Raw genomic sequence first — 15351 nt, forward strand, 5'->3', positions numbered from 1 at the left:
AGTGAAGATTGCTTTTATAGTTATTAGCCCATATTTCCACATAATAAGTAAGATATGGTAGAAGCAGAGAGCAATAAAGAGTGTGGAGTGATTTCTGATTGAGAACAAATTTTGCTTTGTTGAATATTGAAATATTTCTGGCCACCTTATGTTGTATATTTGTAATATGAGGTTTCCAGATCATATTTTCATCTATTGTGATCCCCAGAAATGTATTTTCCTTCACCTTTTCAATGTCTACACCGTGTATTTGTATTGGTTGGTACGTGTCCTTTCTGCTGTTACCAATTTACTGCAATTTCTCTGATGTTGTGGATTATTTCCAGTCCTACTTCATAATAATAACAAAAAAAAAAAAAAATAAAAAAAAATAAAAATAAAAAAAATTTGAGAATGCTAGTTTGTCTTTGCCAGTATGGAACATCAATTGAGGGATCAACCACAGTACTCTTGGACGGGAAAGATCTGAGAAGGACAATTGAAGTCTTTTGTATTTGTAAACAACTGCAGAGTCCAACTTCATAGTTTCAAACACTTGGCCCTGAAGACTTTTTTTACCTGGCATAACTGCGCCCTCTTGTGGCCACAACTGATCACCGCATCTCAATTTAACAATGACAACCACGCATGTCAAGTACATGAAGATAAAATTGAGTATTTTATTGATTCAACCACCAGAACCGATGTGGGGCAGTGGCCAAGTGGTTCATGGATGTTTTGGCAGCAACACACTCAAGAAAGCCTGATATTTTTTACATCATAACTTTATTTAAAAAAAACAAAACCCAACAACAACATTGGAGAACCCGATGAAGCTTATGAAATACGGTTGTGCTCAGAAGTTTATATACACTCATCTTTCCGATGGGATTTGAACCGCTCTTTTTGCAGCGTGGAATAATTCTACAAATTATATCGTCACTGATTTTTAAAAACAAGAATTGAGTTGACATGTTGACATTTGAATGTATCCACCGTCATGGTGGACATGACGTGATAAAACATCTTTGACTGAATGGTGCTCGAGGTTCAAGAGCGCCTTAGAAAAAAAAAAAAGCGACCGCTTCACTGCCATTTTTGATGATTATGATTATGATCTTTCAAGGCACACAGATTATTGTATTCTATGGCTATATGAACGTAGAACCAAACCAAAAGAAAGAGAAGTCTTTCATCAGAAAAAAAATGGTTTCTACCCATTTCTGTTCTTTCGCAATCAGCAGTAGAACATATTTAGGTTTCAGGAAAATATCAGTTGCCGACTAAAAATGTGAGAAAACCAGCTTATTATAAAAAAGATCCATTTCAAGCATAACTTTCACTTTGACACAATATTTTTTTTGCTTTTGTGACAACTCAAAATTCGAAACGACTAAAGCACAATTTTTTTTTTACATAAAAATAATTTATTTACAAAAATAACACTATGAACTATTTACAATTTTCACATTTCTATCGGAACTATTTGAGTTGGAACTGAACTATGTGTAAATGCGTGTCCATGCATTAAAAGGGGACCTATTATGGTCATTTTCCCGCCCTTTATATTGAGCAGCTCCACACGATAAACCAGCATACAAAGCTTTCTAGATCTTCCAGAATCTGCACCTATTCCAGCTGCTTTTCTTCGATTTTGTGCTTCCTGCTTAAATGTTTAATACATTCCACTCACGGTCTCCAGACACAGACACTCCACTGTGGTTGCTCACACTGTCAAGTGCTCAGGAGGACTTCTGGACAGCTGCCGAACCCAACTTTATAGGAGTTGATCATCCAAACTCCTTTTGTGCGATTGCCAATTTGTCACTCACTTGTTCACCTTACAACATGTGATAAGCATGTGGAGGTCTTGTTCTGGAGACAAGCGGCCTCTCGCCTCGAGGAGATAATCATAGCAGGTGATGAACGCCTAGCAACGCCAGTACCAGGATCTTTAACTCCATGGTAAGTCTTATTCTTCTGTGAGAACCTGGACGACAACGGTCACCACCGTGAAGAAAGAAAATCCCGTCCTTTATCAACAACACGTGTCTCAGGCGAATCCCACTAGCAAGCTGGCCAGATACCTTCAGTAACCTGGACAGGATATGGAGATGGGTTGGTCATAAACTTCTCACGCCCCTCTTGTGTCCTCTTTTCAAATCCACAAGGACAAAAATAGAGGAGCAGACCAAGAAACAGCCGATGCCGTGACCTGGATGCAGATGTGAAAAGGTCTGGCCAAGGGATGACTGGAAAGCCCTCGTTGTGAAGGTAAGTAAGACCAAGTTCTTTGGATGCTCTGAAAGAAGACCTAAACTGTCCCACTCAGATGACCAGGAAGAACGTAGGAACCAGTAAGAGTAACTGTCCACCACAAATATCCTTTAACACCACCACGGACCCAGATGATGCAGACCAAAACCAAAATGGACACCTTTGACTGACTTTGCTGCGGCCCACATGCGTAAGTCAAATTCCTTCTGGATGAGTTTCACCGTTTATGATCACACGAGACAAAGATTGACTTATTTGGCCACAGTGACAAGAAATATGTTTGGAGAAGACAATGTGAGTCTTTCAAAGCTAAGAACACTGTAGCATCTGTCAGCATGGCGGCGTTAGCATCATGTTCTGGGCCGCAGGACTGCCTCCAAATTCTTCTTCACCTCAAATGAACGACAAGACGGCCGGAACATGGACGCAATCGGATGTTCCAAACGGACAATGGACATTTTTAATGCCGCTTGGGCCTCCTTAGGCTTGGGGGCGTATACTGGAGCCTATCCCAGATGACCCTGGACTGGCTGGTCCAGTTGGTGAGGGGAAAGGTTTTATCAAAATATGGTGGATTTAGCACTCGTATATTATGATTATAGAAAACCAGCACATGGAAGCAATGAGATACTCAAAAAACTCCGAAAGCTCATTCAAAATACAATCCATAACCAAAGACACTAATTCCGAGGAAAGAACATTCGGCACAAAAATGATTCCAAAAGCAGAACAGCACAGGCACCTGGGAAAAATGTGCCCTATTAAGTTGCGAGAACTTAGGAATTTGAATTATTACGTTTGATTAATGTTCACGTTAAAGGTTAAATAACTGTTAATAGTTATCCTCCCTATCCGTGTGGAAGTGGTAAGTTTTTGGCATTATGCATAACATCCTCAATTTACAAGACTTGAATTTGGCAAGTGTCGGAGGATTACCACCATGCACATACTTTGCTTTTTTTTTTTTAACAACTGCATAAAATCATCTTTCAAAAAGAACCCCCCACTTTGTTTTAAAAAAACATAAAAAATATGTTATGCAACTATTCCACTGTTGGTTCAAATAAATAACAATGCCCATGATGAGTGTACTTCTGACCACAACTCTGTATACTGATCCCATAACTGTAGTACATTCCTGTGACATGGAGTCTCACCTCCCTGGCATGATGAAAAATACAAAAATGAATAAATAAATATTCATATTTGTCCATTGAATTGTGTTATTTGTGTGTATTTCCTGCATGATTCCAATGGACTTAGTGTTCAAGCTACGCTAAATGTCTGTGTGCACACTCAATTGGCTTATGGCATTATGCCGGTTTCTCCAGGGGTCTCAAACACGCGGCCCGCGGGCCAAATGTGGCCCGCAGGACACTAGTTTGAAGCCCCCGCCTTGATATAAAAGTTTAATGTTAGTGCGGCCCGCGCAAGTTTGATACGGATGCTGTATGGTATCATGTACCCAGAAAAAATGATTACGTTTGATTCATGTTCATGTTAAAGGTTAAATAACTGTTAATAGTTATCCTCCCTATCCGTGTGGAAGTGGTAAGTTTTTGGCTATTTAAGTTGAAAGGAAATAACTTGAAGGCTACCGTTTAGGTCGCTAGCTCTCTAGTTTGCGAGTTAGCATGTGTCTCAAGACCCCGCAGTTGCGCAATATGTTGTAAATAAAAAGAGTATAAATGTGACTATAGTCGTGTTTTGTCATGTCTACAGGGCTCTAATAATGCTTTGTTCATTTTAATATGAAAAAAATAATTTGTATACCCACCAACTATATGTGCTTTCTTAAGTTTTTATTATTATTATTATATTTATTTATTTATTACTGATTGATTGATTTTCTTTATTCTTGATTTGTTTATTTATTTTTCATCTTATTTTGTGTAGAAAAATAAAAATTAAGATATTGGAGAACAGTGGAATGTTTTATCAGAGAGAAAATTGGAACCAAAGCAAAGTTTTTAAAAATTTTTTGTTTTTAATAAATACGTTTTTTTTTTTTTGCAGTACCACTGCTTCCTGTAGGGGGGGCATGCTTTGGAAGGTGCTCGTCACTGACATCCTTCCACAAAGCATTCAATATCTTTTGAAACTCTGCTGAATGAATGAATAAAATGATATACCCAAGCTCACCAGGAGGTGATCTGACTTTTACAACAAAGTATCTTAACTTTTACTGGAGAAGGGAAGCCTGTGTGTACTTCATATACATAAAAGTTTTTTTAAAACCAAATAAATAGATTCTAAGATGTACCTGAAAACATTTATTTCAACAAAATGAATTATTCTCCTCTTTTTTTTGGTTATCCTCATAACGAGCAACCCGTGTTATTTATTTTTTTTTATGAAAAACTCCAAAGAAGTCAGTACCTCGCCAGCCATGAACCTCACCGCACGTCACTGCAAACATCAAGATGTACCACAAACGTAGATTACAGACGTTCACTGGACTTGCGGATGGTAAGGTGATTGGTCCCGTCGTTCGTAGCCTTGATGATTTTCCAGGCGTCGTGATGCATGAGACCCTCCAGAGACAATCCATTGATGGACAAGACCTCATCGCCAACCTCGATCAGCCCGGACAGCTCAGCAGCGCCTCCTGTCATGGAAAAACATAGCAATAAAAACTGGGAAGTTGAGGTGTATTCTCTTATTTTTTTCCCCCAAATCCACTTGAAAAAGCTCCGATATTGGGGTCGAATTTTCACAAGAGACTAAATAGGTGTCCGCTATGTTAGCGTAACACCTGAACAGTTATTCAACTACACAACAGAAACAAGCACAAAGAACATACAAGCTAAATTAGCACAACAAGCCAGCGAGTCCAACAAGGAAGTTACCAGTAAGCAAATTCACCGAGCTTCCAATCTCATTCCATATCACTCAATGTTAAATGTAAAATTAATTTCCATCAATAGGGGGATTTTAATCATTTCAATGGGAAAAAATGTCACATCAAATATTGAATTTAAATGTCAGAATTTGAAATGTTGCAATTTATAAATGCGTTGAATGATTACAAAAGGACTGAGGATCGAACCAGCAACCACCAGGAATGAGCCATGTCGACCTATAGAATAAGAATACTACAGAAATGAAAAATACATTTTCACCAGTAGGGGGCACCATTTAATTTGTCTATCATTCATAAGTTGAATGATAACAGCAGGATGGATGATTGAACCAGCAACCATCGGATTGGGAAACAACTACACCGATGAGCCATGTCACCCTGGAGAACAGGGGTCTCAAACTCAATTTACTCGGGGGCCACTGAAGCTCGGGTCTGGGTGAGACTGGACTGCATCAGGTTTTCCAAAACCCCCCCCCAAAAAAACGCATTTATTAAAAACAAAAAAAATCAAAAAATGTTGCTTTGGTTCCAATTTTCTACAATAAAATCTCTGATAAAACATTCCACTGTTCTCAAATATCTTACTTTTTATTTTTCTACACAAAATAAGATGAAAAATAAATAAAAAATCAAGAATAAAGAAAATCAATCAATCAGTAATAAATAAATAAATATAATAATAATAAAAAAACAACAAATAATAAAAACTTAAGAAACCACATAGGGTCTTGAGACACATGCTAACTCGCAAACTAGAGAGCTAGCGACCTAAAGGGTAGCTTTCAAGTTATTTCCTTTCAACTTAAATAGCCAAAAACTTACCACTTCCACACGGATAGGGAGGATAACTATTAACAGTTATTTAACCTTTAACATGAACATGAATCAAACGTAATAATTTTTTCTGGGTACATGATACCATACAGCATCCATATCAAACTCGCGCGGGCCGCACTAACATTAAACTTTCATATCAAGGCGGGGGCCTCAAACTAGTGTCCTGCGGGCCACATTTGGCCCGCGGGCCACATGTTTGAGACCCCTGCTGTAGAACAAGCAGAATGTTGGTTAAATACTGGGAAACTGGGAAACTTGCCATGGAATATACGAAATGTCCTGAATGAGCGGAACATTTTAACGACGGACTGTTTGAATTGTATGCTTTAAATATTGATTTTGATATAGAAGGACCAACCCAACTAAGAAGAAAGTGTGACTTTTAGTATAAAATGACCCCCCCCCCCCGGCCCCCAAATCACCTTTGAAAATGCGTTTCACAGTTAGGGGCTTGTCTCCGTGACTTGAGGATTTTCCGCCATCCAGGCTGAAGCCAAGGCCAGCAGACGTCTTGTGAAGCTCAACTTTCAAAACCCCATCTGGACCTAGAATACCGTAGCGTAAGACTCCATGTTGGAATTACTGCATTTGATTTGTATCATACGGATTATTATTGAGCAAAAACTCTACCTGGTCTTTTCTCCAAAGACGTCTTGAAGGTCGAGAAGCCCATCTGTGGCTTATGTCCCGAGTCATGCTTTTCAGTACTCTTTTCATTAATAACACCCCTGCAAATAAGCACTAAGGCAGGATTTGAGCCTTTAGCTTGATGTAGGCAAGAAACAGCCTCCCCGTGGGTTTTTCCTTCCAGACTTGTGCCATTTATGGATAGGATTTGGTCACCCCTGAGGATGGTGCCCTCCAGGCTTGCCGCACCTTTGCTGAAGACCCGATGGACCTGGTGACAAATAAAAACAACCATTATATACTAGTAAAGTACTGCCAAAACAACTTGGTGTAGGATTTTAGGACTCTTACACTGTGTGTAAATGCTGACCGATGAGTTTACTTACAGTGATTATCTTCTGCTCGAGGTCACTTCCTCCAGCGATACTAAAGCCAAGCCCGGAGCCTTCCTCTTTATGCAGGACCACAAGGTGTGTATGGTTGCTCACCTGTGGAGACGAAGACAAAACTAACTGAAAAGGCGTAGCGACGACTAAATGATGTGGAAGTTCACGTCATACAGTAAACCTGGGATATATCGGATTCAATTGTTCCCACTGGTTTTGTCCGATATAAGCGAAATCCGTTATATGCGTATACCGGAAAATGTCCGTTTTACGCATATATATCGGATTTTATCCGTTATAAAAAGGCACTTCCTTGACTATGTTTCCAATGTACCTGGACGCGCAGGCAACGCTGCAAACGCTGCAAATGACGTCGTATAGCGGCCTGTCACCATTCGGCGAATCGGAGCGCCACGATGCGACCATCCGATATATGCCAGGGAAATTTCATGGAAATGCATTGGAACGGGACTGGAGATTTTGTCCGAAATAGGCGAAATCCGTTATAAAAAATCCGATATATGCAATGAATTTTTATTGGAAATGCATTACAGAAAAATCGGTTCTTTTTTATCTGTCCGTTGTGAGCGAATTTCCGATATATCCGAGTCCGATATATCCGAGGTTTACTGTACCTCTATGAACGCTTTGCTTTCCTTAAGCTGAGCAGGGACGGACGTCTTGTTTGTCCGAGTCAATGGAAGCGTTTGAACAGGAGAAGATGCTACATCTTTGAACCTGTACACAAGATATGTTTTATTTTATGGGAATTGAATTCCATGAAGGGAAATTGTTTGTATCTTATCTGGTTGAACACAATTCCTTACATGATTGACGAGCCAGATTGTTGTCCAAGGACCTCAGAGTTTCTTTCATGTGTTTCTTGCGTGGATCCACTGTTAATCTGGCTTTCTTTTGTCGTCCCTTCTTTTGTTGCAGAAGGTGAAGAAGCCAAAGTCTCAGTTTTCTCTCCCACATCATCTATTCCGGCCAACAAGTCGCCTGTGCTTAGCTTCCCCAGTTCAGGCATACTGAGAGCCCTGGACTGCCGCAACCGGTGGCAAGACAGTCGGGCATTTTTCCTCCGCACAACCGGCGGGGTTCCTGGTGTCACATCAGGAACTTTCATCAGGACTTTCGAGACAAGACCGTCCTTTGTCGGGTAACCTGCATTAGAGCTCCCAAATGGAGGGTGGAGGTTTATCAAAGCCATGTTTGACTGAGGTTTTACTGATAGGGGGGTCGATAGCTGTTGGCGTGTCTGGTAGTCAAATGAGTTCGTTAAGCCAAGATAACCAGCAATCCTTTGGTTTAGCGAGGTTCCGTACGCCAAAGCGTATGACTGAATATCACTTTTAGCCAAACGTTTGTCAAAGTGAGCCAGGTTTTCGAAAGACTTTATTTTGTGTTGGACAGAGAAGGGATTGTAGTCCACGGAAAAGGGCGTGTCTGTGATAAAGCTTCGCCTCAGCATTGTTTTCTTGTACAGTTTGGAGATACCAGACGTCGGTTGATCACTTGTCTCCGCGGTAGCTTTCAGGTTATCGTTTGTTGCCGAATGGCTTTTCTTTAGTTCACCAAAAATGCAATTTGTTGTCCGTAGTATGGATTTGGAATGTGGGACTACGCTGGTGCCCGCATTAGCGAATGACGAGCTCTTTGAGTCCGTAGTGCGCTCGTTTGCCGTAGGGTGCGAGGTACTTGATAAAGAGTAGAGTTTAACTTCTATGAACGTTCTCTGAGTGGCAGGTTGGTGTAAAAGTTTCTGGGGTTTTGACGTTGGCGTGACACCTCCGTCGTTATTGGTCTTCTCGTTTGAAATGATGGGTCCAAATGAGTCATCTGAAGCCTCACGCTCAGTCCTTTGTAGACCACATTTGGGTAGGGCTACACTGTTTCTATCATGCTGGTTACTGGCCTTCAAATTGGGAACGCTTGTGTCCTCTGATGCTAACTCTCCTGGCTGGTTCAAGACCATGTCGATGTTTGAAAGAACTGGACTCGGATTCTTGGTATGATTGTGGGATGGCTCCTCTGGTGCTTTATTGGTCTTTATCCGTAGACCCTTAAGTTTAGGGCTATTGTCGACTTGGAATGTATCACAAAAGGCGGGGATTGGTCTAGCATTTGAGATTTGATCAGTTGTAGACTCGGTTCTACTTGAACCGTCAGTGGTTACATGGTAAGTCTTCTGCTTCAATGCATCAGAGTCCAACAAGGCATCACAAGGCAACATCGTAGCGGTATTGTAATCGGGACAATCAAGTGGGGGGAGGTTGCCGTGAATACCGATGCTTGTAGTATTAAAGGCCTGGTTATGTTTACCAGAGTCCGAGTCAACCTCACTATTAATTTTGCTCTCCATACGGGATGGCGACGTTGCATGTGAAGGTGGGCGTAGTTTCTCTGTGGCTGAGACGTTCGCCCGTTGGGAGCCAAGAACCACGCGACTCTTTTTCTTCTCACTGGCAGGGTGCGAAGGCAAATACCCGTTTGATGTTGCGTTTGCATGTACATCTGCAGCAAGTACTTGGTCATCGCAGGGACAGTGATGCTCTTTCTCTTCGAGATTGGAATTGAGCTTGTCACCACTTGAATCACTGATATCTCCTTTGTGGTCTTTCCCTTTATGCAAGGTATTGAACCTTTGTGGGCATAATCTATCTGAAGCTGTAGATATGCATTCCTTACTTTGGTTGGCATGCGTAGGAGAATTTGAAAGGAGGGTACAGTTTTCATTCAAAGCATACATTGGGGAATCGTGCTGGGGACTCTGCAGGGATGGAACTTGAAGGTTGTCACTCTCACATATGTTTTCTGCAGGTGTAATGGCGGGGGAACGATCGACGATGTGGCTCATTTCTTGTATGATATCATCAATGTTAGAGATAGGTGTAGGACCGTCATGGTTTGTTTGGGGTTTGGGGTTCGAATGTTGGATATTTGCATTTAATCCTTGGTCCTCATCCGATGATCCCCGAAGGGATTTGTCTGGGATCAGGCTTATGGCTCCATCACTGCTCCCCGAGGACTTCTTCAGTGTGGGCAGCCCAACTACAGCTTGAATCCAAAATGAAAGAGTAGAAAGTAGTTTAGTCAGTAGGGGTCATAATGGTTGTTTATTTGCAGGTGGTCTGAGAATGACCCCCCCTAAATAGCGGGTACAGTTGACAGTAAAGTGCAAGGGTGTAGACAACTGTAAGAGTTTGAGTTTGAATTATATTTGTAGTAAAAGTTGAAGTACTGTATTAACGGTAACCATTCCCCATTATTACTGAACAATGGCGGCACATTGCTTTCATGTTATTGTCATGACCCCTGCACTCTATTTACCCGCTAAATGCATGACACGACAAACACCTAATGTAGTGTGAAAAATTAGCATGTCTCCATACTTTTCTGAAAAATCTGATGACATGTACCATTACACCCCTATTGTAATTATTTTATAAATTATGTTATAAAAATTGTGTTACCAGGCTCCACAGCAATGTCTATGCAATTAAAGAGACGTCTAAGCTAGGTTAAAACTACTGTACCGAAATACTAATCTATAAACTACATGCAGGGATGTATGGTAGAGAAGAAAAAGCTAGTAATGATTACTATAAACAAAATATACATGATATTCACCATGGATAGATAGCCAGATGCATGGATGCTGCTTTGGGGAAAGGGAGATTTGATCCTAAAAGGTCAGCGTTTAAGGGAAGATAAGGTTGCAGGGTTTACTGAGCAGCAATCTGGGATGTTACAGTAGATGTTACAAAGGAGTGAAGGCCAGTTGAACGAGATTTTACGAGTGTTCAATACCAGTACAGGAGGTCCTCGGTATGTGTACGTGTACGTATACGGCAATGTAGTCAGTGAAGTTGTAGTATAAATGGGAACTTAGCGCTAAATTGTAACTAAATGAACAGAATACATTAACCATAGACGTCTATAGATGTCGATTTTCTTTCAATCTGCAGCAAAATCTTAGATATGAAGAAGACAGACGTTGATGAATTGCAAGCTGAGTGAGTAAAATGTTGATGAATCTAGCAGAGACAAAAATCCAGGCAGCTGACACCTGCACAGAGTTTATTTGTTAGGTGTTGCAACCACGAAACGTCACGACATGAAACTCGGTAATACAAGGACCACCTGTACTACTTATTGATGTAACGATGCAAGATTATAACTGCACCCCGAGATTGTTCCCCCGCCACCCTCCCGAGTTCCTCTGGCACTGCTTTGCTGATAGATTTCCGTGTATTAGTTGCAGGCACACCAAACATAAAAAGGGCTCACCTGAGACAGGTTTCTTAACCTCCAAAGACAGCGTCATAGGAAGGTTATCCATGAGTTCACAGATTTCCCGGTAGCTGGAGGAGCTCACCAGTGTTTCGCCAATGGTTACGATCTCATCACCAGGACACAAGACTCCTTTGGATTCCTACGAGTAGGACAACAAGCAAGCAAGGTATCACATCAGATGTTTTGGCACGGAATACACTCCTGTTAGCCAAAGGATGGACTGCGCTGTTTTTATTAACCGAGTAGTGTCATGGATTACAACTGAGGTGTTGGGTCAAATTCAGTGATGCTCAAGAGTACGTGAATAAGGGAGGGGGGTAATCTTCAGTGGGGAGCGAGCACTCAGGGAGAAGGTACAGGGTTCCTCATTTGTCCCTCTGTCAGCAAATGTGAGGTCTTCTCTATATGTGAACTGGCACTTTAAATACCGTGCACTTTAATTTACCAGTTTACCAGTTGGTAATTGCACAGCTCAGATGATCCCCTTTTTGCACATTGATCCCTCTGGGAACCAGTATGGTTCTGGTGTTTTTATGCTTATGTTTCTTTTATGCTTGTTGTATATGGTTTTACTATGTCTGTCATGCACTGTATGTCTCTGTTGGTTATATGCAGCTGTACCCTAACGCTAAACCAGGGGTCTCAAACACGCAGCCCGCGGGCCAAATGTGGCCCGCAGGACACTAGTTTGAGGCCCCCGCCTTGATATGAAAGTTCAAGCGCAAGTTTGATATGGATGCTGTATGGTATCATGTACCCAGAAAAAATGATTACGTTTGATTCATGTTCATGTTAAAGGTTAAATAACTGTTAATAGTTATCCTCCCTATCCGTGTGGAAGTGGTAAGTTTTTGGCTATTTAAGTTTAAAGGAAATAACTTGAAGGCTACCGTTTAGGTCGCTAGCTCTCTAGTTTGCGAGTTAGCATGTGTCTCAAGACCCTGCAGCAATATGTTGTAAATAAAAAGAGTATAAATGTGACTATAGTCGTGTTTTGTCATGTCTACAGGGCTCTAATAATGCTTTGTTCATTTTAATCTGAAAAAAATCATTTGTCTACCCACCAACTATATGTGCTTTCTTAAGTTTTTATTATTTGCTGTTTTATTATTATTATTATATTTATTTATTACTGATTGATCGATTTTCTTTATTCTAGATTTGTTTATTTTTCATCTTATTTTGTGTAGAAAAATAAAAATTAAGGTATTTGAGAACAGTGGAATTTTTTATCAGCGCTTTTATTGTAGAAAATCGGAACCAAAGCACTGAAAAAGTTTGTATATTTTTCTGTTGTTAATAAATGTGTTTTTTTTTGGAAAACCTGATGTGGCCCAGCCTTGCCCAGACCCTCGCTCCAGTGGCCCCCAAGTAAATTGAGTTTGAGACCCCTGCTCTAAACCAAATTTCTCCCAAGGGAGAGAAATAAATTGAACTGAACTGAGTTTTACCACAATCTAGTGAAGTTTACTCAGGCGATGATTCCATATGAGACCACTTTAGGGAGTTCTATACATCAGGGTGCTGTAATAAAGGTATGTGAGGGCATCGAGGATACTCTCTACCCCAATTCACGTACTCACGAGTATTAATACATCTTTTGTTCACGGTAAGTTATCAGCCCATTTACACCCACTTAATGTGGGTACACCTCTGACAAAACCCCCACGTTGACAAAACAGTCAAGTCAATCAGACATACCCTTTCTGCTGCTCCTCCAGATTTTAATCTGTTGATGACAACTTTCAGAGGGGACGCCATGATCTCCAAGTCCAGCCCAAAAGATTCGTTCGCACACCTCGTCAGAGTCACGGTCTCGAGAGTGCAAACGCCAGACAGCTCACTTGTCTGTACGTTGGTACAGAGGGGTATCGATTCGCTTTCTGTCACGGATGTTTTCCCACATTGTGTCTTCTGATCTGATGATGGTTCATCAACATTTGACTTTTGCTGCTCGGTCAAATTCGGAGATTCAACGCTGCTTTTGGTTTTGGCCGGTGCCACTGCATGATCCAACAGATCTTCACCTGTTGTGGGCTCTCCAAGGCAACGGATTGGCAGGAAGGGTGACTCTGAACCAAGGGCCTTGGAGTCATTGGTATCGCAACTTCCATACAGTGGTATCATCACATCATTACTGATATGTCTGCCGTTGCCATCTTCTTCTACATCCAACGATACCGCGTCTTCCTCTTTGCTTAGCTCGTCGTCGTAACGCATTATCCTTCGTTGGCGAAGAAGCGGGCTCCGCACCGTGGTGGAATCGGATACAACCGCGGGTGAGCCAAATGCCTCAACGTGATCATCAGCTTTGTACAAGGTGTCATGGTCCACATCGGTTCCAGATGAGGAGATTCCTGGGGGTGACAAGCATAATTATCGACAGCACAGGTTTGAATTTGATAATGGTAACTGGTGCTTTGAAGCGTTACATTTTGGAACTGTGGATAAGTGTGTGATCCCCTGCTGATTTTATACAGTAAACCTCGGATATATCGGAAATTCGCTCACAACGGACAGATAAAAAAGAACCAATTTTTCTGTAATGCATTTCCAATAAAAATTCATTGCATATATCGGATTTTTTATAACGGATTTCGCCTATTTCGGACAAAATCTCCAGTCCCGTTCCAATGCATTTCCATTAAATTTCCTTCGCATATATCGGATGGCCGCATCGTGGCGCTCCAAAGCTAGCTGACATTCTGAGATGTTTTAAAGCAGAGGACATTTTTAATGCCGACGAAACTGGGTTATTCTGGCAAATGCTGCCAGAAAACACCTTGGGATTTATTGAATGAGATCTTAACCTCACTATTGGAAATAACGTAGGCCTGACGGGCGTAACAGGGCCTAGCTTAATTAACAATTTGTTATGCTCAGAGTCCAATAAAGTTCAATTCTCATTACCTTATGTCTCTTTTCATTGCCCAGTCCAGGTACATTGGAAACATAGTCAAGGAAGTGCCTTTTTAGAACGGATAAAATCCGATTTACGCATATACTGGATATAAATCCGATGTATACATTTTCCGGTATACGCATATAACGGATTTCGCTTATATCGGACAAAACCAGTGGGAACAATTGAATCCGATATATCCCAGGTTTACTGTACTATTCCTGAAGGAAAATACTGTAAGTATTTCATAGCAATTTCGTAGTTTGGCAACATCTGACTGCATTTGTAAATAAGAATTTGTACTTAAATTGCTTGCCTGGGCAAATAAAGGTATAATAAAAAATAATAAAATAATAATTCAGATGGATTTGTCCATGTGTCTTCTTCACAGGGGGTGGGGTGGGGTGGGGGGGGTCTTGCAGGCACTGCAGGATCTCGAGCCTTACTCATGCTTTTCTTACTGACTGTGCTCCTAACTCCCTTGACATCATCAACCAGCTCCTCTTTAGTCATTCTGGGCTGCTCTCTCTCGCTCACTTTTTCCACAATCCTCCTAATCTTGCATTAGAGTATCAGAGCTCTCTGTTAAAGTAAAGCTGACATAAAAATGATTGACTCTTTATATCTTTGTAAGGGGGTAGACTTCCAAAATCAGCAAGGGATGAAATACTTCTTTTCCCCTTTGGCATACTGAGCTTTATTCCAGAATTAGCTAAGAGGGAGGAATCGTCAACTATCAAGCATCTCCTTGCTGAGTTTTTTGTTTTGCAACATTTTTTAAAGTATTACCCTGAGGCTGGGATGCAATGTCCTCTATGGAGGTGTTGCAGCTTTGTTGGTGGAATGTTTCATCGCTATTTGAGCCCCGCGATGTCAGGAATGTGTGGCTAGGAATGTCCGAGGAGAAGTGTTGTAATAGCTCCGTCTCTGAGCTAAGAGACCCCTGCTGGATTTATTAAGGGAAAAGAATAAGGATTAAATACATGAAATACATTCAAGCCAAGCATTACTGCATGACTTTCAATAATAACAAGACAAAGCAATATTATATTTGGTTAGCAGGGCTCGACAATAACCATGTACCGATGGCCCGGGGCAAGTTAAAACAAAATTGGGGCAAGTAAATCTAATCATCGATATTCCCGTGGGGCAAGTGTACTTTAGCATGCCGTACTGCCAAG

The 15351-nt window shown here is 41.1% G+C and overlaps 1 protein-coding gene across 5 annotated transcripts in view; it reads right to left on the bottom strand.

The window, feature by feature from the left end:
- Nucleotides 1–746: 746 nt before the first annotated feature.
- pdzd2 (PDZ domain containing 2) overlaps nucleotides 747–15351 on the bottom strand; it is a 47197-nt gene continuing 32592 nt past the window's right edge. For 4 of the 5 annotated variants that reach the window (XM_058070948.1, XM_058070945.1, XM_058070946.1 and 1 more), the window contains 9 exons: nucleotides 14960–15116; nucleotides 12970–13625; nucleotides 11263–11407; nucleotides 7797–10029; nucleotides 7605–7707; nucleotides 6970–7071; nucleotides 6587–6854; nucleotides 6379–6501; nucleotides 747–4864 (listed from right to left, as the gene is read on the bottom strand). In XM_058070948.1, the coding sequence (XP_057926931.1) occupies nucleotides 4698–4864; nucleotides 6379–6501; nucleotides 6587–6854; nucleotides 6970–7071; nucleotides 7605–7707; nucleotides 7797–10029; nucleotides 11263–11407; nucleotides 12970–13625; nucleotides 14960–15116 (3954 nt within the window). In that variant the 3' untranslated portion in view covers nucleotides 747–4697. The remainder of the gene's footprint in view (nucleotides 4865–6378; nucleotides 6502–6586; nucleotides 6855–6969; nucleotides 7072–7604; nucleotides 7708–7796; nucleotides 10030–11262; nucleotides 11408–12969; nucleotides 13626–14959; nucleotides 15117–15351) is intronic. The other variant, XM_058070949.1, reaches the window with a different exon arrangement.

Source organism: Doryrhamphus excisus, chromosome 4 (genome assembly GCF_030265055.1).
Source record: "Doryrhamphus excisus isolate RoL2022-K1 chromosome 4, RoL_Dexc_1.0, whole genome shotgun sequence".
Taxonomy (NCBI): Eukaryota; Metazoa; Chordata; class Actinopteri; order Syngnathiformes; family Syngnathidae; genus Doryrhamphus; species Doryrhamphus excisus.